We start from the raw sequence: 25,872 nt of genomic DNA, 5'->3' as shown, positions 1-25,872 counted from the left end.
TTAAGTTACACAGCTTGACGCGACGACTGACACCCGAGTGTTAATGCTAGCTAGCCACTTAATCACCCACCTCAACCTCGTAAATGTTGTTTTTCATTGAAGCCTGTGCTTTCCATTTCAGACTTCCACCTGTCACCACAGAAATATTTACAACTCGGTTTGAGTTGTAAGAGTTTAAACCTCTCTTCACTGACTTTGGAAAGTCAGCAAAATTCACTGTTACCGTGAAAAAAGTGACCGGTTCTTTGGCAGCAGCCATTGTGTTTACATTGCGCGCTAGAAGCCTTGGACCCGGAAGTGACTTGTGACGTCACACTAGCCATTCCCATAGGAAGAAACGGCCCTGGATTATACCATGAAGAGGAGGTGAAATATTACAAGACCATCTTCAGTTGTTCTGACTCTGGGAACAGATCTTTTAACAAAATCCTGGGAGCCCAGTCCGAAGGGATTTCTTGACCTGATCAAGCATGTCTTCAGATATGAAGGAAGCAGTCAGAGAACAGATTTATAAATGAAGAGCTGCCAGTAAGGTTGTCTACAGACAGACAGGGAGGGACGGTTTGCTGCAGTGTACAGTAGACAGTGAAGGACCCTGTAACCACAACCAGTGATGAACTGCAGAGCACAGTGATACACCCAGTTCAGAAATAACAAGTCACCATAGTCCAGCACTGCTAGAAAAAGTTGTGGAGCTTAGATAATGTCTGAAAACAGGACCTGTATCTCAAAAAGAATCTCAATTTCATCTTACATTTAGACACAAGACTGTCAGTGTGCTCCTTAAATGACAAGTCATTATCAACGGTGTTCCCCAAATACTTAATGTTTGTACACAAATGTTTGTGTCAGAGAACGTGAAGTACAATAAAGAACTGTGTCATCGGCATATAAATCTTACATACAGGTTAATATATGGTATTCTGACACAGATCATTAACATAGATGGCAAACAACAATGGTCCTAACACTGAGCCCTGAGGAACACCCTTCGAGGCAGACAGTGCTGATCCTGCACAGTGAGCACATAGCGTTCTGGCTGTTAACTAATTTTTGAACCATCTGACAGCCTGGCTTGATAAGATGGATCACCTCCTTCGAGGAGAGGAAGAACAAATGCAGATTTCCACACTTTGGGAATTTCATCATCAGACAGGTTAAAAATGTAAGTCACTGGTTCAGCAGTAATGTCAGCAGCAACCTGAAGAAAGACATGATCAAACTTATCTGCACCTGCAGATTTGCTTGTGTCAATGATTTTCAGAGCCCTATGAGCCTCTGTCACATTTAGGGGAATAAAGTCTCGAATCAAGTGGTCGGCTGAGTCTCTGGAGGAGACAGCTGAGTGTCCTCTTCACACAGCTGGTACAAGGGAGGATGAAGGGACTGAAATAAGAATCCAGAGGAAACAAAATGTTCATTAAAACGATTAAGAATGGCTGCTTTTTCAGTTGTCATGTATTCCATCAGTAAAACAGCTTGGTAAATCTTCTGTGGTTACGTCCCCATGAGTGGACTCCATCACTTTCCAGAATTTCTTGGGATCCTTTAGGTTACTAGCAGTTTTGGAGAGGTAGTAATCCCATTTAGCCTTCGTGACTTGCGCCTTCACTCTCTCTTCTCTCCCTTCAGCCTCTCCCTGCCTCCCTCCTCCATCCTCCGGGCCCCCTCCATCCTCCGGGCCCCCTCCTCCATCCTCCGGGCCCCCTCCTCCATCCTCCGGGCCCCCTCCATCCTCCAGGCCCCCTCCTCCATCCTCCGGTCCCCCCTCTGCATCCTCCGGGCCCCCTCCTCCATCCTCCGGGCCCCCTCCATCCTCCGGGCCCCCTCCTCCGTGTCTCCGGCTCTGCTCCAGCACCGCGGCCGGTTGGACAGCGACCGTCCTCAGCATCAGGCGGCTCCGCCAATCAGCGCGCAGCACGGGGCAGATTAACCCGAACAGCCCCGGTGCCGCTCGGCAGTAGCAGAAACCAGAACAGCTCCCGGTCCGGCAGGAGCCTCGGCCGCTCTTCTCGCCCCAGATGTCGGGAAATCCCGGTTCCTGGAGGAAGCCGTGAAGCAGCAGCGGGATGGAGGCGGGCTCGGCGGTGGGAGAGAGCACGGACGCGATAGTGATGGAGGATTCTCCCTCAGAGGAGAAGGAGATCCAGGAGATCCGCCAGAGGTGAGTTTTATTCTATTCCTATTGTTTCCTGTGTGGATCGTTTCCCTCGGTGTGGGAATAACGGGATGTGCGTGTCTCTGGGCTCAGCTGTTTCTGGACAATAGGAGCATCGTGGACAGGAGCGCTCCTGCTTTTTAACACAAAACCCTAATTAAGTTTTCACCACGCTGCTGAGAACAGAGCGTGTGTGCTGCTGAGGCTTTTACTGAGGAGGTCCAGCCGTTTCCAGGTCAAACGTGGTGTTTGAGTGTGTAGATGGCTGTGTAGCATCAGGCTCATCATGATGTGAGGAAGTGACAGCAGCTCCAGGCTCACCACAAAACACAGCCGCTCACTATCATGACAACAAGTCAGGACAGAGTGATCAGGAAGAGACAGAGCGTTTAGAAAGCATCACCTGAGAGTTTTAACCCGTTTAAAGATCCTGTTGGTGAATTTTACACTTTAAAATGGATTTTCTTACATATAAGTGACATTCAGTTGTGTTTTTGAGACTGTCTGGTCATTTTCCATTTCCAAACAGCCCATCAGAGGGTTAAATATAAATAAACACATCAGTTTTACACAATCTGTTTCATTAAATCCACATTCAGTTCACAAATCAAGATCTATGCGTTTAATTTATCAGAGTCATGGTCAGTCACTAATCTCGACGACGGTGAAAGAGACATTTCTGTCTAACACACGTCAAAATAACTCATGCCTGAATTAAAGAGGCTGAGACGTCCAGTGACAGTTATTCCTGATAAGAAACATCAAGCCAGACGACTGATTTATGTCCTCAGTTGTTGTCCGCAGATGCTGTTTTTATCACTTTTAAGATAGACTTGAACAAATGAGTGTGTGTGTAGTTTGTTGTAGAATCACACCTGTTGCCTTCTTCTGCCGTGGAGTCCTTCGTAGTGAGGAGTGTTTCCTGGACCTGTGTGAGACACTGACGTTTTCCAGGAGGATAAACATGTAAACACACACGCTGAACGTCCAGCTGTTGGGATGAACGTGCCGTTTAAAACATAACTGTTCTCTCTTTTGATATCCATCACACGTCTGCCATTCCTGTTAGAGCGATGGATTTGTCTGCGAGTGAACTGTATTTGTCAAATAATGCCATAAAAACCTTTAAATTTAAACTTTATAGTTTGTCGTTGTGACACGTGATGATAAAAGGCAGATTTTCACAAAACTGGATAATAACAATGGGAATGAGGGCAATCTGACAGGCTTCTGGTGCAAAATACAGTGAAATATTTAAAAAAAAAAAACATTTACATTAAGCATCTTTTTATGAGCTCACCTTGACAGCGGTGGCTTTGAGGACCCAGGTGAGAAGCTTTCAGGCCGTTGTCATGCTCAGTATCGTCCTCCGGCTCCGGTCAAGCATGTCCTGGATCTCCGGTCGGTTGATTCACGCAGTAATGATTTAAAAACATGTAAGACGGAGAAGTTCATGGAAACAGGCGAGGCTGCAGGATCCTCCTCTCAGGAGCATCGTGACAGTTGGCCTGCTGCATACAGAGTGTGTGTGTGAGTGTGTGTGTGTGTGTGTGTGTGTGTGTGTGTGTGTGTGATTGTCAGCTGAGGAAATGCTTGAAGACACGACGCTGACCGACACACACAGGGGAGGAGGCGGGAGAGGAGAGACACGCCGAGGCCTGCGGGCCTGGAGAGGAGGTCTCCCCGTTCCTCCAGCACCTCCCAGGTCAGAGGTCACTCGGGACGCTCCGGTCCGCCTGCAGCTGCAGGGTGAAGAGGAACGTCAGCGAGGCAGGAGACGTGGAGCTCTGCCGCTCACGGCCAGTCTCACCCCGGCTGTATGAACCCGTGCACTGGGTTCAAGTTGAACTGTGCAGCGAGCACGCCATCCTGAGAAGACCTGGGTCTCAGGGGTCTTTCTGGGGGGGTTTGCATGTTCTCCCTTCTCCCTGTGCCTGGAGACGGGCTCATGCCACTCAGACAGATTTCCTCTGCGTCCAGACGCCTGGCTCTGCTCGTCTTGTTGTTCCTCGGTGCCCCGGGTGTCTGCTGCTGCCTGGCGACGCCCTCCTGTGTGTATTTCTGTATTCATCCACTGAAATATTAATGAGCTCCACAAATCGCCCCCCCTGCGTGTGTGTTTTTAGCGCTGTGGGAACCATCAGGACAGAAAATCACCATGAAACAGCAGAACACTAATGTCCCACATACACATTCACCTGCTCTGAAGTCAGCGGCGTGTTTTTGTCGTCAGTTTCTGGCAGAAGTGGGTTAGAGCTGCTTTGTGACGAAACTGATTCTGGGAGATTCATTATTTAGACGCTGCTCCGTTTTTATTGTTACATGAAGAGAAGAGCGAGTTTCGGTTCCTCGCTGAGCTCCATGAAGCCTCTGCTAATGCGCAGCACCAACTCCGCAGACGACTCATCATCTGCGCACCTTATTATGGGATGCAAATAAAAACTGTGTGAGGTCAATTAGGCTCTGTTGACTTACTCCGTCTCCATGGTAACAAGACAGGAAGTGCGGCTGCATCGAGTCGACTGTGGAAAAACAAGCAGGAGGCAGACGACACAAACCAGAGCATCAAACAGTCTCACTGTATGAAAGACAGAGATGGTAGAATAGTAAGTTAAACACTGAGGAAGTGTTCAGTGTTTAACTGTCAGGCATTCGTCTGAGGAAACATAAAAAAAAAGTTGTTATTCATTATAATACACGTTGAGAAACATTGGCTGATAAAACATGATGTGTTATTATTGCTTGTATTTCTTCAGATTAATAAATTTAACCACTTTTTAGGAAATAAAGGGCAAAAAAACTGCTTTTCAAAAACAACTACAGATTACTAGAAGACGGTTTCCTTTTTTTACTCTTTATTAATGTTTATGAAACTTTAATGCTGCATAAATTGCCAAACGTTCAGTTATTTTTAGGCTTTTAACCTTTAATAAGCCAGTTTGATTACTTAATATCACAAAAGTCATTCAGGACAAAAATAACAATGTTTAAAAACCACAATAAGAATTATGCAGATTTATGTTCATTCCTGCTTTTTTGGTTGAAAACGTTTATTCCTGTTTAGAATTATTGAATATTGAATGATAAGAATCGTGATTTTGATGTCAGCTTGACGAGTTGATGCTGATGTTTTTTAAATGAAGGAAACAGATGAATTCTTCCTGTCAGATGTTTTCTCTTTCCCAGGTTCTCAGGACAGCTTGTAACACGTATTGTAGGAATCAGGAGGAAACACATGACATCCTCTGCAGCAACTTTACACACTCATCTCCAGAGTCCTCTCCTCAGTGCTGCTGCTACCCATGATGCACCGCTGCGTCTCGGGTTATCTCTCCTGGACAGCCACCTGCCGCCTCCGAATAGTCTGTCTCTGTCCCTCGTTTGTCTCTCCGTCTCCCCGTCTCTGTTTTAATGTCAGAAATCCTTCCTCGAATCATGAATTCAGGTCTCAGTTAAAATCTCACTGCTCCGTCCTGTCGGTTCACTTCCATGTCTGACCCCTGGTGTCCTCTGACCTGTCCCCTGCTCAGCGACGTCCCGGTGGTCTCTCTGTGCCCCCCCGGCGAGGACCAGCTGACGGTGGTCCAGTCCGAAGGGGAGCTGTGTGACAGCTGCAGCAGCCTGGGCCGACCCTCGTCCTCCGTCCAGCTGTACCACCAGGTACCTCCTCTCGCCTCCGCTCGCCTCCTCCAGCAGAGCAGCCTCGGGGGACAGACTCCTCCACTGTCGCTCCGTCCTTCTGTCCAGGTCCCCCAGAGTCCTCTGCTCGGGGCTTTCGGTTCGGCTCAGCTCCCAAAGTGTCACCGCTGCAGCCACCGAGGCCTCGCCCACCAGAACTCCTCCCGCCACCCCAACCCCGCCGGGGCCCGCGGCGAGGGGGCCGCGGGGCCGAGAGCCGGCCCCGGCTGCAGCTCCACGGTTCGATGCCACTGGCTGCACGGCTCCAGCGAGGGCAGCGCAAACAAACCCAAGCAGAGACACGTGGTGACGGTCAGGTGAGAGCGGCTCACCGGGGCCTTTACCGGATTTGGTTTTCAAGATAATAAACTCTTCATTTGGGAAACTGAGATTTGAAGTGCTGTTAATGTCATATTGTAAATAAAGGTTCTTTGTTTTTTAACAGGAACGGAGGACTCTACTTCATCCTCAGGAAGTAAATAAAACTCACTTCAACTCTGCTCCCGTTCAGGCGTTTCTTGATCTCTGAGCCGTTTTCTGCCGCAGGTTTCTGTTCGGCAGCTATTCCCAGCTGATCGTGGATCATCCGCTCGCCGTCCTGCTGGCCTGCGCCGTCCTGCTGCTGGGCTGCTCGCTGGCCGGACTGCTCATCGGGCCGCTGCCCGACTTCTCCGACCCGCTGCAGGTTCACACCCACACAGAGAGTTCAGAGTTCAGAGGTCACATTCAGGCCAGAATGAGACCAATATAACTTAAATATGGAAAAAAAATGTACAAGGACTCTGAACGGCTCTGGTTCTGTCTCCGTCTGGACCTGTGCTCCCTTCAGGGCTTCCAGCCCCGGGGAACCCACATCGGCGTCCGTCAGTCCAGCCTGTCCGAGCTGCAGAGGAACACCGGCCCGGGGAAAGCTCTGTCTCCTTTACCTGAGCAGCTCGCCAAAAGGTCCGCGCACACACACACACACACACACACACACACACACACACACACACACACACACACACACACACACACACACACACACACACACTGCACAGATAGACGCAGCAGAAGATCCACAATCACATCAAATTCTGAAATTTCTGAGAAAGGTTTGGCTCGGCCGGCAGCAGAGACGGCAGCGGCGGTCAGGACGTCTCCAGAGTTCGTAACAGGAGGATGTTGGCCAGAGACTCCTCGCTCAACAACTTCCTGTGCGACGCCCCAGGTGAGCCGAACCTGTTCAGTCCCACACCTCCAGCTCATAAACATCCCCCTCGGAGGGACGAACGCTTCACCTCTGCGCTGCCGCACCGTAAATCACCGGTGTTTTATAGCCCGGGATGTTCCTCAGCGTTCACATCACTGAAATGAAATGGAAATAAAACACTGGAGCTGTGAAAGGTGTCCGCTCAGCTGCCAGGCGTCTGTAATTTACATGCAAATACTGCAGGGTGAACACAAATCTCTGCAGCTGAAGAGGAAAAATCACCACCGACAAGCGGCAGCTCATGTTTTAGGGGACGAGAGAAGCCGAAGCCTGTTTGTTGACTGCTTTTCCTCACGAAGGGCCCAGATTTTTAGATCAAAGATAAAATATTCAATAAGCCTCGTGGTTCTTGTTTTATTGAAGAGACCTAATTTCAACACACACATTTTATTTGGCTGATTTCGGTTTTCTGCGTTGAACCTTGAGACGGAGTCCTCTCCCTTCACGTCTGTGACGATCCTGGTGAAGCTGTGGCGCCGCTGCCGGCCGCCTTGTTGCTTTCTGCTGAGTCCGTCTGTCTCCTCCTGCAGGCGAGCGCTTGGCACAGCTGGTGTTTCGGTCGGAGAACTCGGCCAGCCTCTGGAGCCTGAAGGCCATTCACGCCATGTGTGAGATGGAGCAGTCCAGGGTTGGTTTCAGTCTCCTGCCCTCCTTCCTTCTTCAGTCTCGTTCACTTTGTCCATCTTATCTGTATTTCACGTGTTATCCTCGATCGTTTTCACTAAGTTCCTGTCAAACTGGGCCCGTATTCAAACGGCTTTTTCCCCGGTTTGGCTCAGATCCGCTCCCAGGCCCAGTTCCAGGACTTGTGCCAGCAGCATGTGAGGGTGGAGGCTGACGGAGCGTCCAGGAGTGGCTGCTGTCCCAGCTGGTCATTGGGGAATTACTTGGCGGTCCTCACAAATGCCTCCTGCTGCCTCAGTCTCACCTCACAGCAAGTACTGAACACTGTTCTTCCTTTTAAAACCAACCGTACAAGCAAAAAACAATGTCAGCTGTGATTACAAACACATGTTTTCTGTAAATAAACAGCAGAAGCTCAGATTGGAGAGCACAACACTCTTTGATTACAAAATCCTGAATTCCTGACTTCAGGTTTTATTGTTGTTGTTTGGAATTGCTGCCATTTGTCTTTCTGTTTGTGTTTAGTTATGCAAGTCTTGAAAGAACAGGTCAGCATTTTGGAAAATGTTCTAAATGCATGTGATCAGTGTTGTGATGTGTATGTGAAACATGCATAAAGACTGAAAAGAGATCGTTCCTGTCCTTTCTTGCAGGTGTCAGAGTCTCTGAACCTCCTGAGGAAGTGTGCCCCTCACTATCACGAGGGCCAGCTGGTGGAGAGCTGCGTGGACAGACCCAAACACGGCGGCTGCTCCTCCGTTCCCTCCCGCTGCAAGCAGTCCCGCCTGGTCGTCCAGATCCTGCACTTCCTGGTCGATAAGGACTTCCTGGGTCCGCAGACCGTCGAGTACCAAATCCCGACGCTCAAGTACAGCCTCCTCTTCCTCCCGGTCGATAAAGGAGAGCACATGATGGAGATTTACATGGACAGTCTGGAAGGGAGGGATCTCACCTTCAACAACACCACCATTACCGGCATCGACTTCGGCATCAAGCAGACGCTGTTCAAGTATTACCTGCGGAGAGACTCGGTCTACCCTGTTTTGGCCGTCCTGGCTCTTCTCTTCACCATGGCTCTATACCTCCACTCTCTCTTCATTGTAGCGCTGTCCATCGTAGCGATCGCAGGTTCCCTGCTGACCTCCTACTTCTTCTACAAGGTGGTGTTTCGCCTGACTTTCTTCCCCATGGTGAACCTCGCCGCGGGCCTCATTCTCCTGGGAGGATGCTCCAATCAGGTTTTCATCTTCGCCGACTTCTGGAACCAGCAGCTGACGCAGAACCCGTCGGCCTCCCTGGAGAAGCGGGTCTACAGAGCCCTGCAGGAAGTGGGCTATCTGATCCTGGCGTCGGGGTTGACGTCCAGCGCGGCATTTTTCTCCGGCTATCTCAGCAGCATCACGGCCATCAGATGCTTCTCTGTGTATCTGGGAACGGCGTCTTTCATCAGCTCCATCCTGGCGTTGGTGTGGCTGCCGTGCGCCTTCATCCTGCGTGAGCGCCGCACCAGGACGTCGGCCGCCTCCGCCGCCGTGCACGGGTGGAGACCCTGCTGCTCCAAGAGTACCGGAGGCTTCTGGGACACGAGCTCACGCAAAAGATGCCTCTTCAGTCTGGGTCAGAAGCTGCGAGAACTGAAACGGGGTCTGAGCGACACCTCCAGTTTATTGTTCCTGAAGATCCTGCCCTGCGGCGTGGTGAAGTTCCGGTACATCTGGGTGTGCTGGTTCGCCGTGCTTGCCGTCGGAGGCACGTACATGGCGTGCGTTGACCCCGGCATGAGGCTGCCCACTCTCGACAGCTCGGTCGCACAGCTGTTCCGCTCCAGTCACCCGTTCGAGAGATATGACGCAGAGTACCGTCACATGTTCATGTTTGAAAGACAGAGAAACGGCGAGGATAAGCCCGTCACAGTCACGCTCGTCTGGGGCGTCAAGCCAACTGATAACGGGGATCATTTTGACCCAAGAAGCAACGGCTCTTTAGTTCTTGACCCGGAGTTCAACATGAGCCGTCCGGACGCTCAGGTTTGGCTGAGAGATCTGTGCGGACGGGTTCAGAATCAGAGCTTTTATTCCCCTTCGGCGCCCGAGGATAAAGACGCCATGGGAGAAAACGTCTGCCTCGTGGAGCAGCTGATTCGCTGGATATCTGTCAGAAGGTGCTCGGAGACGGACGACGCCCTCCACTTCTGCTGTAACGACATCCCCTTCCCCTACCCGCCCAGTGTGTTTGAGAACTGCCTCGGCACGATGCTGGCGGAGAGGTATGCCGAGGGCCATCTGGCTCACAGCGGAGGGCTGTACTTCCAGCCAGATGGCCGGGTCGCTGCCCTCGTTCTGGCGTTCAAAACCACATACCTCTACAGCTTCAACTTCAGCAGAACCAGCGTCTTTTACCAAAAGATCGTTACGTGGTTCAACAAAGAAATGTCGGGAGCACCTCAAGGGCTGACCAACGGCTGGTTCAACAGCCAGCTGTCCCTCTTTGATCTGCAGCAGTCTTTAGGCTCGGAAACTCTGGTGGTAGCAGGTTTCTCCGTAGCTCTCACCTTTGTTTTGCTTCTTTTAACCACCTGGAATGTTCCGCTGAGCATATATGGGACGGTGGCCGTGGAAGGCAGCGTGTTCGTCACCATCGGCCTCCTCGTTCTTCTGGAATGGCAGCTGAGCGGCATTGAGGCTCTTTTCATATCATCGGCCGCGGGGTTATCCATCGACTTCATAGCAAACTACTGCATATCGTACAGCCTTGCTCCTCATTCAGACAAAATAGGAAAAGTAGCGCACGCCACTAAGAGGATGGGATGTCCTGTAGCAATAGTTTCTGGGGCATTTTTCTCCATAGGCATCATCATGTTACCTGCCACTGCCTTACTGTTCAGGAAGTTTGGGATTTTCCTGTTTCTGGTGAAGTGTGTAGCTTGTGGATTTGCGACTTTCTTCTTTCAATCCCTCTGCTGTTTCTTTGGACCTCAGAAAAACTGTGGAACGGTGACGCTGCCGTGCTGTGCCGACCAGACAGAAGGGATGCTGGCTTCTTGTTCCGACTCCGGCTCTTCGTCAGCCGCCAACGGCGCGTTTGGCAGATCCCGGGTGAGGAGGAGCTATGACAAAGATGCAGAAGGTTACCTTTACCCCAATCACCAGCGTCAGCACAGGCAGAAGCAGGGCGGGGGAGGCGGCGGGGGGAACCGGGGGCCTGAGCACTATGAGCTGCAGCCTTTGGCGTACCGCCTGAGCGACAGCTTCGAGAACAGCACCTGCACCAGCAAACTGTCCAACCGGCCCTCGGTGCTCTCTGATGAGATTTACTGCGAGGGAGACGCCGGCGGGAGCAGCATGAACGGCGAAGCCGAGGCTGAAATGTGCAGCCATCAGCACAAGTCCTGCCAGCCCCCTCCCGCCATCCAGACTTCGTCTCCGTACAGGGAGAACACGCTCCGGCCCGGAGACGCAGCCGAGGACCAGCTGCTGTGTCAGACCTGCAGGGGTCAGCCGGCCGGGGGGACGCTCTGGACCAACACGTCCTGCTCCTCGTCCTCCAGCATGGACGAGGCCGGCGTCGGCCACGCCCTGCAGACCGCCGACCGGCCATCGCTCTGCAGAGACCGGATCGCCACAGAGGAGGGTCTCGGTCACGGCCGGCGCTCCCACAAAGCCAACCTGTCCTCCCAGTCCCACAGCTCCCTGGAGGGCCTGGAGGACTCCTGCGAAACCTGCCTGAGCGACATCGAGCCGGGCCCGTCCGGCAAAGAGCCAGAGGCTCAACTACAGCCGGGACACCTCAACGGCAAGAGGGACACGCTCCGCCTCTCGCTGAAGGAAACCGTGTACGAGACGTGCGGGAAAGGCCGCAGCAGCCAGAGCGAGGAGGTGGTGATCATCCCCAACAGCAAGCCGGACCTACCGGACGTCTGGATCAAGAGAGACGGGCAGCGGGACGACGCATGCTGAGGCTCCGAAAAACACTGTGCATACGTTAAGACAAAAAAACCCCAAAAAAGATAGAATACAGAGATGAAAGAAGGAGCACACTGTTACATTTGTTAGAAACTCAAAGGAAATACAAGCCAACTGCAAATGTAACGTGACCGCATGTTTGTCTGGTGTGGTGTTACGGCCGTTTTGGTGTCTGTTACAAATGAGGTCCGAGCATGAGTGTTTCCTTCAGTACATCGGTTAAAACAAGAGGTTTTCAAAGTGTGGGGCAGCAGCAAGAGGAATCTGAAGGATGTCTTTTCCCTCAATTGTCCTTTTCCCTTGAATTTTCAAAAACACCGTGAGGAATGAATGAATTAGTGTCGGAGGAGACCAGAGGTGAAAGAATACTCACTTTATCACTGCATAAAAAATATAAAGGACTTAGTAAAAGTACAGATTCAATTTAGCAAATGGAAATAGCGTGTAGTGATGGTTAAATCTAATTTTACAATATCTACATTATAAATATGCAAAGTTATGTTATTGTTACATATACATAATGACAATAATGATTTAATTAAGAACTTTTCTCTGGAGTGGCACAGTGTGGTTAAAGCCTGACACTTTGAAAACCTCAGGTCGAATCACAGCATGAATTCTTCAACCACAGATTCTCATACGGAGGAGGACAGGGGAAGATGAATCTCTCTGCCACATTATTTGAACTTTAAACTGCAGCAAACTGAAGAAAAACATCTGCAGAAGTTACTCTGTGCCTGGAATTTTTTAAATGATCTGCACACTCTGCATTTTAGCGAGTACAGTGTGAACTGAGTGCACCTACTGGCCTTTCTCTGTGCTGGAAACGACCCAAATGAGCCATATTCATGGACTTCAAACAGGAAATATGGAGTAAAACCGCTGCATGGCGTGTGCCTGTGTGCAGCGTCGCACCTCGTCCAGTTTACACGCATGGGTCAGAAAATATCAGCCAGAGAAACAACTCAATCTTCTGTGGCGCTCATTATGTACAGTGTGTCCTCCGTGAACATGATGTAAAAAACCAGACACCTGCAGGGAGCAGTGTGTGTGTGTGTGTGTCATGGCTTCTTTTAGTGTTTCACCGTTAAGGTTATAAGTCGAGCTGTTTATTCTCGTGTTAGTGCCAAGAAATGTTTACTAATGTGCTGATTTCAGTGGGAAGAAGGGTCTGGATGCAGATCTGAGAGCTGACTGAACTGATCCAGGAAACACGGACGTCAGCAGCGGTAATTGTGCCATCACAAGTCACTGCGTCAGTAGCTCATTAGCATAAAGGCGTCGCTGCACTCAGACCCCGCCCACATCTCCCAGATTAATCCATATTCACCGTACCAACGGCATGTGCCAAATGTCCTTTAACAGGTTGTTTCCCCGGCTGTAACCGTGTGTGTGTAGAGGATGTATCCTTCAAAAAGTGATATAAGACATGTCTATGGTTGGTGTGATGTTGCATAGAGAACAGAGCAGTATTGGAGGAGATTTCCTGGTGGTGAAAACCAAAAAAACAAGTTGTTTGAATCGTGCCTGTGAGGTTATTGTCAAACCGTCTCATTGAAGATGTTGGGTTTTGACATCTTGACTGTATAATCACTTCAGTGAGCCTTCACTTCTGCAGAAATCAACAACAGGCTTTTTACAAGCAGAAAAAATAAAAAGTCACCACCACTGTTACTTTCAGTCGTCACTGTTAATTTTTTCACAAAAAAAAAAGAAATAAAAATATTTATTTTCCTGCAAACTGCCTCTTTATTCATTCTGAACTTGTGTCATTAAATTTTCTGGTATCCAGACAAACTTAAAATACAAGATGGGGATTGAAATAGTTGCCAAAGTAAAGCAGTAAAGGACTCAAATTTCATCTTTTCACCAGCGCATTTAATATTTCAATGTAAATAAATATATCTGAAAATAATCAGCAGAATTAGGCGAAACTACCAAGATGCCTTTTTCATGAGGTTTTTGATATATCTACCGAACCGAAGCCAGCAAGTTATGTCAACTTCATTATTGCAATACCGGTTTCCACCACAGGATGGTGCATCGAGTCATTTAAAGCCACAGCTACACATCAGAGCGGGTTTAAAAAGAAAAGGTAGGCTCACAAGGCGAGCCGACGCCGTCCCATACAGAACGTAAACGATGGCCTGTTCAGTTCAGTCCAGACAGAAACACTCCGTCAAAAAACCAGACAAAGCCTCTGAAGGCTTCAGCTCCAGTCCGCCTCCACCCAGTCCTCCTTGGCCCAGTCAGGCAGCCGTGTTGAATATTCGAAGTCCGGGCCTTTGTAGCGTAACGCGTGCAGGAACATGACCAGCTCCCGCTCTGTGGGGTCGGCTCGCACCAGCTTACACTCACTGCACAGGTGGTCTCTACGGCTGGCGGCGGCGTCCTGAGCTGGACCCCCATTGGACGCGGCTGAGGGAGGGTCCACACCGTCCCTGGACGGGGAGACTCTGTCCCCGTCCTCTGCTTTCTGGAGACGCTCACAGTTATCGGAGCCTCCACCTGATGTGTCCGCTCTCCGGTTGAGTTCCGCCTCCTGGGAGACTCTGACGCAGTCGTCGACGTCCAGCAGGAGAGGGTTTTCCTGACTGCGGTTTTCCTCCACCAGAGCCTGCAGCAGCTCCTCGTCGGTCTTCCCCACCAGGCCCCCTTTGCCCCTGTGAGGACCCCAGGCCGAGGAGCCGTAGATGGGGTCGTTGAGGATGGGGAAGCCCAGGTACTGAAGGTGGACCCTGATCTGGTGAGTTCGGCCGGTGAGGGGCAGGCAGCGCACCACGCTGGTCCTCCCGTTGAAGCTGAGCCTCTGGAACACGGTCCTGCTCTCCTTCCCTTTAGGGTCCACTCGGCAGAGGCCGATTTTAAAGGAAACCACCAGGATGGGCTCCTCGCAGACCAGCTCGCCCTCGGGAAACTCCCCCTCCACCCGACACACGTACTCCTTCTCAAGCTGGAAAGCAGAGCAAAACACACGTTCAGGGAAGCTCTAAAAACTGTTTTCAAAAGAAGAAAAGTTTTCAATTTATTATTACAATATTATGGCCAGAGTCTCTCGCCAAAATGTTAAAATTACCATTAATGCAGACACAGTTCTACATCTGTGCAGTAATCCTGATCACTTCAATGGACTAACCACCCTGAACCGTCTCAAGTGCGCCCCTGGTGGTCAAATTAACACACAGTAGTCAATGTCATTTCTCACAGCTGGTAGATTTCATCTCACTGGCTGATGGACTCTCTGCCGGGCCCAAACCGGCCCGCGGGCCATACGTTTGACATCCCTGATTAATGTGACAGATGGCCAGATTAATGGGACAGATGGTCACCAGGGGGCGCCAAAGAGTTCCAACAATCTGGGACTCAAAGGAAATGATTTTCCTATCATTGATCCTCATGATGAAAGGAATGATTGGAGAGTCGAAGTATTAATTCTGTCAAAACATCTTCATTGAATGAAAAGTTGTATCAGCAGGTATCAATTCTAATTAAAAAAAGGAATCCTTGGTGTACGTACCAGCCTGTCTCTCACCATCTGGTCCAGCTTCTTGGACGTCTCCAGCGTCCGTGCGAACAGCAGCACCCCCGAGGTGAGTCTGTCCAGCCTGTGGACCGTGTGAAGCTCGGAGATGCCGCGCTCCTTCCCCAGGATGAAGATCACCGTGTTGTGGCGGAAACGGCCACAGGGGTGGACGGGGATGGAGGCCGGCTTGTCCACCACCAGCACCTCCCCGTCATCCACCAGAACCTCCAGCGGGCGGCCCACCACAGGCGGCTCGTGGCGGTGCACGGTGTTCCTCAAGTGGTCGTTATTCTGGGGAGAACAGCAGCGGCATGTCAAACAAACCAGTAATTCTTCATCTGATGAAAATTGATCATGAGGACACAAAGTCTGGATTCAAAAAGTAAATATGGCAAAATGGATTTACAGTATAAAACTCTAGATAAAAATCTGAACTGAAGTGGTCCTGAGAAGGTCTCTCCCTCAAGAACTGACCCTCAGCACCACAGACAGGTCCTCCACTACCAGACTGGATGATGCGTTCACTGACCCTCAGCACCACAGACAGGTCCTCCACTACCAGACTGGATGATGCGTTCACTGACCCTCAGCACCACTGACAGGTCCTCCACTACCAGACTCTGGATGATGCGTTCACTGACCCTCAGCACCACAGACAGGTCCTCCACGGGCGCCTCGTTCAGCCGGATTCGACCCTCCCCGGCGGCCTTCCGGTAATACTCGATGGACTCCGCCCTGAACTCGCTCTCGAACACCTCCAGCAGGCTCTTCCCGACCCAGCGCCCTTTGCAGTAGGTTTTGAAGTCAAAGTAGTAGGGGTGCACCTTGCGGAGCCCCCCCTCGAAGTAGTAGGAGGTCTCGTCGAAGTGCTCCTGGCTGAAGCTGACCCCCGGGTTCCGTTTCTGCGGCGGGGGGACGTATCTCTCCCCTGGAGGGAGCTTCTTCCCCCCGGCGCCTCTCCGCCTCTTCCCCCGGCCGCTCGTCTCCTGCTCCTCCGGCTCGTCGTGTCTCCGTTTGCCGGGATGTGTCGCCTCCTCCGCGGCCTCCGCCGGAGCCTCCATGGCCGCGCGGCTCCGTGGGACCGGCAGAGGGTTGGTGAGGCGACTCGGACTCTTTGTTACTGGAAAAGACGAAACAAAACGAGCCGCGGAGCTCCTGACTGAAGTCTGACCCGAGCGGAGAAAGAAGTGACACACTCCCGACACACTCACGTGCATGGCGCCGCTGTGGGTCCTGGAGGGTCCTGCTGCTGTTCCGGGCGCACGCTGATGACGTCAGCCTGTAGTCCACTCTGCACATCCTGGAGTTCAAAAGACTTGAGACTAAAAAAATTCAACGCTTTCATATAATAAAGTCAAATCTGTAGAATGTGTAGGAGGTATCAGATTTCTACAAAGATGTGACTGTAGCCTGAGGAAACTCCTCTCCTTTCATCAACAGTCCTGGAAAATAATCAATAAACAGTCCTCATAACGCTCCACTGTCAACTTAGAAATAAATGTACATAAAGCAATACAGTAATGTTATAAAAGCAATCCCTCAGTCTACTGTTATGTTACGATTTACTTAGAAATAAACCCAATTTTCCCCTTATTTTTAATCAGTAGTTAAAATATCAACTCTAACAGCTAAATTTCACAATAAGACAGGTTTTTAATTATGTCCATCTTTATCTGAATTTTCTGAAAAAGTCTAAATTTTGCAATATTTTACTGAAAAAGAAGTAAAAAATAACCAAAAATTTGGAGTTTCCTGTATCTCCAAAACTGAAGGTAGTTCACTCTAAAACACTAAAGAGATAAACTCCTCGACTGAATGCTTAAGACATCGACTTGATTTGGATTACAGCAGTTCTTTCTGTGACAAATGTAGTGAGACAGCTGAGCAATATTTTATTATTATAATTTTTTTTTTTGCTGTAAATTTAGCCATGATTTTTGGTTAGACTTGTGTGGGTGTTTAGCAGGTTTGAACAGATTTTATTCAGTATACTTGTTAAAAATGTTCTTTCATGATTGATCACTAACACAAATGTAATTATTAAAATGTATTCAATGTATATCTCCCCCCCAAAAAAGATATATGAGCATATCACATGGACCTATGTCACTATTTCTCATTCATCTTTAAATCACCTGTAGATATTTATTCTCCAGACATTTTATTCACTCAGTCTTGTAACGATTTGTTTGATCTCACTGTGAGGCCACAGCAGTCCACTGCTCCACCGTGCAGCCCACCAATACATAATCTTAAGATAATTTCATCTAAAGTAAAAGTACTACAGTTAAAATACCCATATAAAGGGTAAAGTACCATCTGAAAAAAGAAGTTAGGTTAGTCCTAACTGCATCACTTTGCATTGTCAATGCCGAATAATTTTATTGGTTTGTATGTTTTGGTTTCCCTACAGATTAAACATGAATTCTCTTCAACTGTTAGTCCCCTGCTAGTCTGCATTACAGTCATTTGTCTTTTTTCGAAACAAACCTTCAGAAAAGTTAATTTTTCAGGTTGGCTGTGCTGCACTTATGACCTGTTTTCCATGAAAAATAACAGCAACATTAAATATAGAGTGAATTTTATTTACAAATCAGGTATGCACATAATTACAATAGTCCTATTATTTAAAAATGCCCCAAATTATTCATTATTTTGGCACTTTTTTTCTCCACACCAACAAAGTCAAACTAAACTTTTTCTATACAGACAGTATAAGAAAACTGCAGGAGGCTTTCTGACCACAAAATAAATATTACTTTGTCATGTTTATTGAAACTCCTTGGCTTGCTCTGGACTTCGTCTCATGTGTCTCTTCATTCGGAACAAATATTTCCATCGGATCAAACATAATTATAACATTTATTTAAACTCTCTTCAAACATCCTGCTGCTCTTCGACAAACAAGCCGTCCGAATGCGTCTCGGTTATTCCCCACAATCACACTGTTTACGCCTGCTGTTGTCCACCATGTCAATCCCTGCCTCCGAGGATTCTGGGAAGAGACCAATCACTGGACTCGTGGTCATTTATTCAGTGACTCATAGTTTTGGTGTTCTGGGAAGACGATCTGCTCAAGTAAACAGAGAGCAATATGATCCTCCTTCTACGTTGCTAGGCGACAGTCCATCCCAGCAGGAAGCGCAGCTAAGGAGGCCCGGAGACGCAGCACCAGCGCCACCTCCTGCAGGGGCAACCACACTGCAGGTCAGAGCTCACCTCTGGGGAGAGAGAGAGGACGGCCGGAGCAGGTGAGCCACTCGCTTCGGCCTCCAGACTTCAGTCTCGGCAGACGGTTTCTTACCCGGGCCACTGGTGCCGCTTGTCAGTGAGGGGAACGTAGACCACGCCCATCAGCGCTTTCTTCAGGAAGGTGCCGTCGCTCTGCCGGTCGTACTGCTCCAGCACCTGACTGCCGCCGTCGGGGCCCACGGGGAGGACCAGGCGCCCGCCGGGCTTCAGCTGCTCCAGGAGCTGCAGTCACAGCAGGAGAAGGGCAGATCACCTGACTCCATGAATGATTTCCACTGTACAGCTTTGGTCTTTTTGTCAACATCTTTGGTAAATTTAAATTGATTTATGTATTTCATAAGATATAGAACTTTCTTCAGAACCAAAGAAATAAAAAAAATCCATCAATCTATGTATAATTTTGTTTTCGTGGCGGATGCGATGCGCCTTTTCCGTGGACTTGCAGCCGAATGAGAGCATTATTTATGTTGATCTGATTCTGTCCTGCCGTCATGCGACAGCAGTGAGATGGAGACGAGTCCTTACAGCCTTGGGCACCGTAGCAGCAGCTGCACCGACATGAATGGCGTCATACGGCGCTCCGTCTGGGTAGCCAAGCCGTCCGTCTCCCACTGGGAACACACACAAGGCCCAGACGTTTACAGTCTTCTGTGGCCGTGAAGGCTGATATCTGCCGGATATCTCACCGATGAGCTTGATGCGTCCGGAGGACAGCAGCTCGGGGTCGTCGGCCTGCACGTGTTTTATGGACATCTGAACCAACTCGTCGATGTGTTCGATGCCAACCACTCTCCCACTGGGTCCCGTCTGAACACGGCACAAAAACAACCACATCCCGTCATGCTGGGCTCGAGCGGATGATGAGATTTGAATCCTTGTGTTTGCAGAACTCACCATTCTTGCGAAGCAGGCGGTGAGGTATCCGCTCCCGGAGCCCACGTCCAGCGCAGACGCCCCTTCAGTCAGTTTGTCACTGAGCAGCTCTAAAGCATGAGCGTGCTGCGAGGCCAACACAGCGTCCGATCAACTCTCCGCATGTCTACAGAGTGCAGTCATTAGTTATGTCACTCACCATGTGCGGTGCACTGATGGTCGCCCGGTAACCTGGGAATTAATACAAAAACAGAGTTACACATGAACACATGTAAAGACTCTACACTGAGTAAACATTTAAATCAAATCCCATCAGCAGTGAAAAAAGTATGTGGAAAGACTCTTGTTAGGCGAGTAAAGAGCTTTTTATGGCGTGAGCCAGACCGCCAGCTCTGATATTCACAGGGAGAAATGTGTTAATGAAGTGCGAGGCGGGTACCTATGGACTGAGGAGAGTCTGCGTACGGGTAGTCTCTGGAGTACAGCCCTCTGTCTGTAGCCAGCATGGCGTCGAACACTCTGTCGGAGCGGATTACTCCGTGATCTGCAGGAGAGAGGGAGGTGCAACGACAGCCACGTCTCAGATCTTCCAGTATGGGGAAAAACAAGGTGAAGATGTATTTATGAAGCAGCAGCTGATCAGAAAGTGGGAATAAAAGGTTTTGCATTATAGTGGGTTAAAATTATCATCGATTTACATATATTAAAAAAAAACAGGTTCATGTGAAAAAAATGTAGAAAACAATGAAAAGTTAATTTTTTTCAGGGATGTGTCAAAGTGTTAATGTGATGTAAGACATCCATTTAGCTCTATAAGCTCTTCTGCAGCAGAAGAAGACGGTCCTTTACAAACAGCGAGGGTTTATTAGGAGCTAACAGGAGTTCTGGGAGTGATGCTGAAACCCCTTCAGCCAGAAATCTCTGTGTGTGTGTGTGTGTGTGTGTGTGTGTGTGTGTGTGTGTGTGTGTGTGTGTGTGTGTGTGTGTGTGTGTGTGTGTGTGTGTGTGTGTGTGTGTGTGTGTGTGTAGAGACAGAAGGATGTCAGCTCCTGACTGGTTCTCCAACATGTCTGAAGTGCAGCTTCTGTGCAAGTTCTTTAAAAATGAAATGGACACAAGCTGAGAAGAGCTGATGCTGCTTTGAAGATGGAGGACGCTCAGACTTTCTCTCCTGGTGATTCTGCTGCACTTGGAATTGGGGAAAAAAGAAAAAGAAAAATAGAACTGAAAGCACATGATTTTTACAGCACTTTGGAAGATCTCCTCACACACACTTCGGCTCAGCAATGTATTTAGATTGAAGATTTCAGTCAAACCAAACAGACCAAAATGACAGCAGATAATCCACAAATCTGCTGCATTCAACCATTACAGATTTTTTGCATTCATGCAGATTAATAGTAGTGTTGTAGTTCCCAAGACCACATTTAATCTTGACGTGGTCTTGGCCCCTGAAAGTCATGGCCTTGGGATGCTCTGGGCTTATCTTAACTCGGTTTTGGATCTGTAAAGTCTTGGTCTGGTCTGGGTCCTGGGATGTTCTGGCCTTGGGATGCCCCGGTCATGATTCAGTCTTGACCCCTTAAAGCCTTGGTCTTGACTGGGTCTCAGGTTAGGTGGTCTTGACTACAACACTAGTCAATGATGACACCTATGGGGTAGAAGTCAAATGACCTCCACAATAAAGACTAAATAAGGTTGGTGGGAAATACCAGTGAAAGGGAAAGGGGGCAGTCTGCAGGACTGGACCTGGTCCTGGTATTATCTGCACTAAAAGATGGGTGGATTACCCCTGAGCCTGGAGATGAGCTCTGGATGTGTCTTCCCGCTGGACATCCAGGCCATGGTCCGGGACAGCAGCACTCCCATGGGGACAGCCACCACAGCCAGGCGCAGCGCCGCTCGCATGTCCCACACCGGATCCCCTGCAGGGCGACACGGTCAGCGCCGACCCGCCGTCACAGCTGCTTCCTCTGACACGCATTAAATAAAACAGAAGACGTCTTTACCTCGGTTGTTCTCCACCGTCGCTTCAAGCTCACACCCACTTCCGGGTCGCTGTCGTCATCAAACAGCATTTAGCCAATCACATCACGGTAATGGTTGACGAGCAGGTGTAACAACCAATCATCGATCGGCTTTTTGAGGAAGTGGGCGGCTCCCCGAGTGTGTATCATGGATGGACACAGTTAGCTGGCGAGGGTAAACTTTAATCTTTAAATTCATCTGACAGCTCCGAATAAAACGTTTTGACTTTCGACATTGTCACATAGGTAAGACGTTTGTGATTTATTACACTGTCGATGTGTTTTGAAAGCGTTAATGTGCACGGTATTGAAGAGAAAAGTGTGTCAGATCGCAGTTTAACCTGAACTGGGCTCGTTTTTTTCCCCGCAGCTTAAAGAAGAAAGACGGTAAACACGCCTGATGGTGACAGCCGGCCTCTGACCCACGATGATCGACGACTTCATGAACCGGGAGGTCCGGTCCAGCGGGGAGCTGTGGACCGAGATCTGCTCCGGTCTGCCGGCGGTGCAGAGCGGGGCCGCCGCGGAGAGCAGCCCGGAGTTCAGGGACTCCTTTCACCCGGCGGAGCAGGCTCCAGCGACCGGGACCAGCTCCGGGACCAGCTCCGGGACCAGCTCCGGGACCAGCTCCAGCGCTGCGTGGGAGCCCATGGAGGACTCTGAGATTTACATTGCCAGTTTAGGTACAGTATTTCCTCCCAGTCTCATGCAGTGTGTGACTGTAGTGACGGTTAATTGAATTTGGGGCCATCACTTAACCTGACATGCGTGTTTCCGTGGGAGGAAGCCACTCACACACAGGGGGAACATGCAAACTCCACACGCCAGTGTCTGAACCCGTGACCTTCTCTCTGTGCGGCGGTAGAGCTAACCACTGCCCACTGTACGGTCCGCTCTATCGACAGTTAAATGAAGCTGGAACATTACAGATATTCTTCCTTGATGCACATATGGGGTCTTTCACGTTCAAACCTTTTTCTTGATTTATATCATATCTACTTCTCTTCCAAGTAATTTAATATCTTTTTAAAAATGTAATAGAAATCTATAAATCTTTAGCAGATGTGGATAATGTACTGAAAAATTACACTTGAGTCCAATTGACAGGATTTTCCATTTTTACTAAGCATTTTCCTGGAAACTGCTCCTTGCAGTGTAACAGTAACAATGTATTTGCTTCCATTACTGAAGACTCTTAATCCCTTGAAAGAAAGTCTGCAGATGGATTCATCTGTGTTTAAATGAAGATATGTCATTTCCTGCTAAATGCAGCCAGGAATCTCAAATAGATGATCAAAGTTTTAATCTGTGGTTATTGATGTTTGCAAAGGTCAAAGGAGTGCTGAAAATCTATTACAGTTGTGATCAACTACACTTTCGCTAAAAGAATACTCACTAATAAAAAAAAATCACTATTTAACCTTTGTTTTCATTCAATTAATTTCACTTGTAGAAAGTTTAAAGTACAATTTAATATGTAAAAATGCCCTTTTTAGTCAACAAATGGACTTAAAGTAATTTTCTGTTAAAATAGTAAACTCATTGGCAAAAATCCCACAGATGAAAAGGTTTGAGTGAAAATGACAAATTAAAAAAAAAAATCATCAAATTGCTTAAAGAAAATAGCGCTTTATGTAATTACATCTCTTGTAAACTGAATAAACGTTCTTAAATATTGCAGGGAAAATGACGCCGTGATACATTTGTGATTTGATGCACAGCCTCAGTATTGAGACGAGTGTTGGATCCCAGTGATGTTATATGAAAGTTTAAAGGTGCATGATGTAGGTTTGAGGCAACGCCACATATGTGCTCTAGATGGCAGCAGTGAGTCTCTGCTCCTCATAGTTTCAGCAGCTTGATATTTGTAGTTTCTTTCAGGTTTAGAGCTTCTAACATTTCCTGTTGTTTTTTTCTTATGTCACAAACTTCTTTTCTTCTACTAAACCAGGAGTGTTTGGTGAACTCACTGCACCACCTTGTGGTCCAAAGCGGTATTACAGACCTGCTCAGGCTGAAGCCCGCTGCTTCTTCAGTGGGTTTTTTTTTCTCCCACATGGTTTCCTGCAGAGAATCGCCTGAGGAAGCTGAAGGGCCAGTCCACCGACGTGACCTCCAGAGACATGCTGCGCTCCTTGTCCCAGGCCAAGAAGGAGTGCTGGGATAGATTCCTGCATGACGCCCAGACCTCGGAGCTTTTCCAAGGCGGGGACATGGATGAAAGGTACGAGGTGATCACTGAAACTCAGACTGTGAACCGCTTCGTTTCCACATCGTCACTGTGTTCGTCGTGACCTTCCTTGGCCCTCAGTGCTCTGGAACACTTTAAGCGGTGGCTGATCCCTGAGAAGGTGGCCATCAGTGCAGAGGAGCTGGAGTATCTCCTGAGGCCGTCTCAGAGCCGGGAGCCGGCGGCGGCGGACCAGACGCACGGCGAGGACGACGCCGACGGAGAGACGCACAGACCCGACGAAGACGACGCCCACAGCCCGGAAAAATAGCTGAAACGCTGAAATCACTACTAATTCCCGGTGCGTTCAGTGAGAGTGGCTTGTTATCTCCATGTTATATCATTGCAGTGTTATGGCCAAAGCTTTTGTTACCGGCGGTCAGGAAAGCAATTACAGCCCCTCATCATCCTCTGTATCCCCAGCAACTGAGTGTTAAGTACTCATTCACTCACTGCCATTCTGTCTTCGCTATTCATCCTCTTCGGTCTCCTCACATCTTGAAAATATATAATAAAGCATCAGAAAATAGACGTGTTTGTCTGGCGGGGCAGAATTTGCATCAGGTCTGTGTCTCTCCGTCTCCCAGAAGGGTTTGTGGTGTGAAGCCGGCCTGCGGACTGTGATGAAGGACCAGCGTCTGGGCTCCGTTTCAGAGGAGAGCCACACTAACTGCACTGCAGGCCTCACTGCTTTTAAAAACGCTCATGTTTAGAGTAGGAAGTGTTATGTGGTATAATCCATCAACTACTGTGACATATTGTGTAACTTTTTTTTTCCTTGTTGACTTTCGATGTGAAATTTATCCTTGTTTCAATAAAAACATTTAGATTTGATTCTCCTCTTGTTTTTTCTTTTTATAATAAGCTGCACGCTCTCGTTTCATAAGAAGGTTCTGGATCAGGGCCCTTTCTGTTTGGAGTTTGCATGTGCTTCCTGTGTGTGCATGTATGTGAGGTTGATAGGTGACTGGACATGTCCTGTATGTGAGAATGTGAGCGTTTAGAACTGTCTCAGTGTTCTATACTTGTTGGCTGAAATCAGATGATGCATGGTTTGATAAAGCAACAGAAGATGAATGAATGAATGAATGAATGAATGAATGAATGAATGAATGAACACACACTGGTGGCTCCGTCTCCGTGTCGGCGGTTCGATCTCCATCTTGCTCTGACCAAAGCTTCCTTCAGCACTGAGTGGGTTTGATGGATTATGTAATAGCGCTCCTGAGATGCTCTGTTTGTCAGTAAAGTCCATTTACAGTACTGTTGCTTTGCTTCATTTGAATCTCCTGGAGACAGAACCTTTTGTCTTTTTCCACCAATCAGAAATCCACGTCCAAAAGACACTTTGTCTCTTCGTCTCTCGCCACATTCAAAAGTTACTGATTTCTCACTGAAGGCTGCTCTACACTCATCCTCTTTTTCTCTGTTGCTATGGAAATTGTCATTAAAACACTATACCTTATTTTCATTATATTTACAGGGAGACTTTCTTTCTTTTCAGGACTGAACACAGTGAAGTAGAAAATAAATCGATGTTACTGGAACCAGCAGAGATGAATGAAGTGATAAAGTGAGCACTGAGTTTCGTTTTTAGACGGTGGGAGGAAAAAGCTTGATGCACCGAGAGAACAAATAAAGTACAGTGACAGAATCATGTTATGCGGGTCCTAAAGGACCTAAAGTTGATACTCAACTGTGACTGATTCATTTCCTGATTTGTACTCAGTGAAAAGAAAAAGAACGGCCGTGAACGTGAAACAAAATTTAAAAAATATTTAAGAGTGTGGAGGCCCCCCTCTGAGCAGACACCACAGCAGTGTGTAGTTCCAATGACAATAACAGACATTCAAATGAACTGTCCTGTTCACTGTTACAGCTTTTTATTGTTACATTGTTACATCATGACACTGATACTTTGTTACATTTTTGTATTGTTACATCATGACATCGTTACTTGTATTGGTGTTGATACATTGTTACATTGTTACTTTCTTGTACTGTTACATTGCTGTATACATTGTTACACTGTGTGAGTGAAATTAGATGACTGTAAGAAAAAAAATTCTACAAATAAATACAAAATACTAAACTGCAGCAATAAAGTATCGGGAGTTTTTGTTATCTGTTACTGTCGTCCTGGATGAATACATGGAAAAATAGTCATGTTCAGTTATAATGAAGATAATATGATAAGTACATCGGATACATTGCTCTTATCGTTCTAGGGAATCCATTTCAGGTGGTTTACACCTCCTTTACCACACAACAATCCGTTCATATTTTATCAAGA

At 48.3% G+C, this 25,872-nt stretch overlaps 4 protein-coding genes across 6 annotated transcripts; 2 read left to right on the top strand and 2 right to left on the bottom strand.

The window, feature by feature from the left end:
* Positions 1-2,069: 2,069 nt before the first annotated feature.
* On the top strand, positions 2,070-11,690 carry disp2 (dispatched RND transporter family member 2). The gene is made up of 10 exons (XM_030117439.1): positions 2,070-2,164; positions 5,689-5,818; positions 5,906-6,153; positions 6,282-6,311; positions 6,383-6,521; positions 6,666-6,781; positions 6,931-7,046; positions 7,619-7,716; positions 7,868-8,026; positions 8,366-11,690. The coding sequence occupies exons 1-10, from the start codon at positions 2,070-2,072 to the stop codon at positions 11,666-11,668; spliced, it is 4,434 nt and encodes a 1,477-aa protein (XP_029973299.1). The 3' UTR covers positions 11,669-11,690.
* Positions 11,691-13,414: 1,724 nt separating this feature from the next.
* On the bottom strand, positions 13,415-16,542 carry rpusd2 (RNA pseudouridine synthase domain containing 2). Of its 2 annotated transcripts, none has more exons than XM_030116880.1 (4): positions 16,409-16,542; positions 15,782-16,317; positions 15,192-15,488; positions 13,415-14,627 (listed from the first exon to the last, which is right to left on the bottom strand). In XM_030116880.1, the coding sequence occupies exons 1-4, from the start codon at positions 16,494-16,496 to the stop codon at positions 13,884-13,886; spliced, it is 1,665 nt and encodes a 554-aa protein (XP_029972740.1). In that variant the 5' UTR covers positions 16,497-16,542; the 3' UTR covers positions 13,415-13,883. The 2 variants fall into 2 exon arrangements, with proteins under 2 accessions (XP_029972740.1, XP_029972741.1); XM_030116881.1 differs by having other exon boundaries at positions 15,839-16,317.
* A 1,225-nt stretch (positions 16,543-17,767) lies between these two features.
* Positions 17,768-21,377, bottom strand: pcmtl (l-isoaspartyl protein carboxyl methyltransferase, like). Of its 2 annotated transcripts, none has more exons than XM_030116906.1 (9): positions 21,332-21,377; positions 21,113-21,247; positions 19,762-19,866; positions 19,522-19,553; positions 19,344-19,448; positions 19,136-19,256; positions 18,975-19,060; positions 18,502-18,671; positions 17,768-18,418 (listed from the first exon to the last, which is right to left on the bottom strand). In XM_030116906.1, exons 2-9 carry the CDS (start codon positions 21,228-21,230, stop codon positions 18,406-18,408), a joined length of 750 nt encoding a protein of 249 aa, XP_029972766.1. In that variant the 5' UTR covers positions 21,231-21,247; positions 21,332-21,377; the 3' UTR covers positions 17,768-18,405. The 2 variants fall into 2 exon arrangements, with proteins under 2 accessions (XP_029972766.1, XP_029972765.1); XM_030116905.1 differs by having other exon boundaries at positions 17,768-18,381.
* Positions 21,378-21,472: 95 nt separating this feature from the next.
* Positions 21,473-24,413, top strand: ccdc32 (coiled-coil domain containing 32). The gene is made up of 4 exons (XM_030116912.1): positions 21,473-21,595; positions 21,720-22,032; positions 23,420-23,573; positions 23,661-24,413. The coding sequence occupies exons 2-4, from the start codon at positions 21,777-21,779 to the stop codon at positions 23,848-23,850; spliced, it is 600 nt and encodes a 199-aa protein (XP_029972772.1). The 5' UTR covers positions 21,473-21,595; positions 21,720-21,776; the 3' UTR covers positions 23,851-24,413.
* The last annotated feature ends 1,459 nt before the right edge of the window (positions 24,414-25,872 follow it).

The sequence above is a fragment of the Salarias fasciatus genome, chromosome 19 (genome assembly GCF_902148845.1).
Source record: "Salarias fasciatus chromosome 19, fSalaFa1.1, whole genome shotgun sequence".
In the NCBI taxonomy this organism is placed as follows: domain Eukaryota; kingdom Metazoa; phylum Chordata; class Actinopteri; order Blenniiformes; family Blenniidae; genus Salarias; species Salarias fasciatus.
This window is presented reverse-complemented; position numbering and strand designations above follow the sequence as displayed.

What these genes read in the sequence shown, in the direction of transcription:
- disp2 (XM_030117439.1), top strand. Translation starts at nt 2,070, where the DNA reads ATGGAGGCGGGCTCGGCGGTGGGAGAGAGCACGGACGCGATAGTGATG. An exon ending in CTCTACTTCATCCTCAGGAA is followed by an intron (nt 6,312 to 6,382) that starts GTAAATAAAACT and finishes TTTCTGCCGCAG; the next exon opens with GTTTCTGTTCGGCAGCTATT. An exon ending in CCTGAGCAGCTCGCCAAAAG is followed by an intron (nt 6,782 to 6,930) that starts GTCCGCGCACAC and finishes TTTCTGAGAAAG; the next exon opens with GTTTGGCTCGGCCGGCAGCA.
- rpusd2 (XM_030116880.1), bottom strand. Translation starts at nt 16,496, where the DNA reads ATGTGCAGAGTGGACTACAGGCTGACGTCATCAGCGTGCGCCCGGAAC. An exon ending in CCCACAGCGGCGCCATGCAC is followed by an intron (nt 16,318 to 16,408) that starts GTGAGTGTGTCG and finishes CGTCTTTTCCAG; the next exon opens with TAACAAAGAGTCCGAGTCGC. An exon ending in ACCTGTCAGTGGTGCTGAGG is followed by an intron (nt 15,489 to 15,781) that starts GTCAGTGAACGC and finishes TGTTCTCCCCAG; the next exon opens with AATAACGACCACTTGAGGAA.
- pcmtl (XM_030116905.1), bottom strand. Translation starts at nt 21,230, where the DNA reads ATGCGAGCGGCGCTGCGCCTGGCTGTGGTGGCTGTCCCCATGGGAGTG. An exon ending in GCTCATCTCCAGGCTCAGGG is followed by an intron (nt 19,867 to 21,112) that starts GTAATCCACCCA and finishes TCTCTCCTGCAG; the next exon opens with ATCACGGAGTAATCCGCTCC. An exon ending in CCGCCTGCTTCGCAAGAATG is followed by an intron (nt 19,257 to 19,343) that starts GTGAGTTCTGCA and finishes TGCCGTGTTCAG; the next exon opens with ACGGGACCCAGTGGGAGAGT.
- ccdc32 (XM_030116912.1), top strand. Translation starts at nt 21,777, where the DNA reads ATGATCGACGACTTCATGAACCGGGAGGTCCGGTCCAGCGGGGAGCTG. An exon ending in GATTTACATTGCCAGTTTAG is followed by an intron (nt 22,033 to 23,419) that starts GTACAGTATTTC and finishes GGTTTCCTGCAG; the next exon opens with AGAATCGCCTGAGGAAGCTG. An exon ending in GGCGGGGACATGGATGAAAG is followed by an intron (nt 23,574 to 23,660) that starts GTACGAGGTGAT and finishes CTTGGCCCTCAG; the next exon opens with TGCTCTGGAACACTTTAAGC.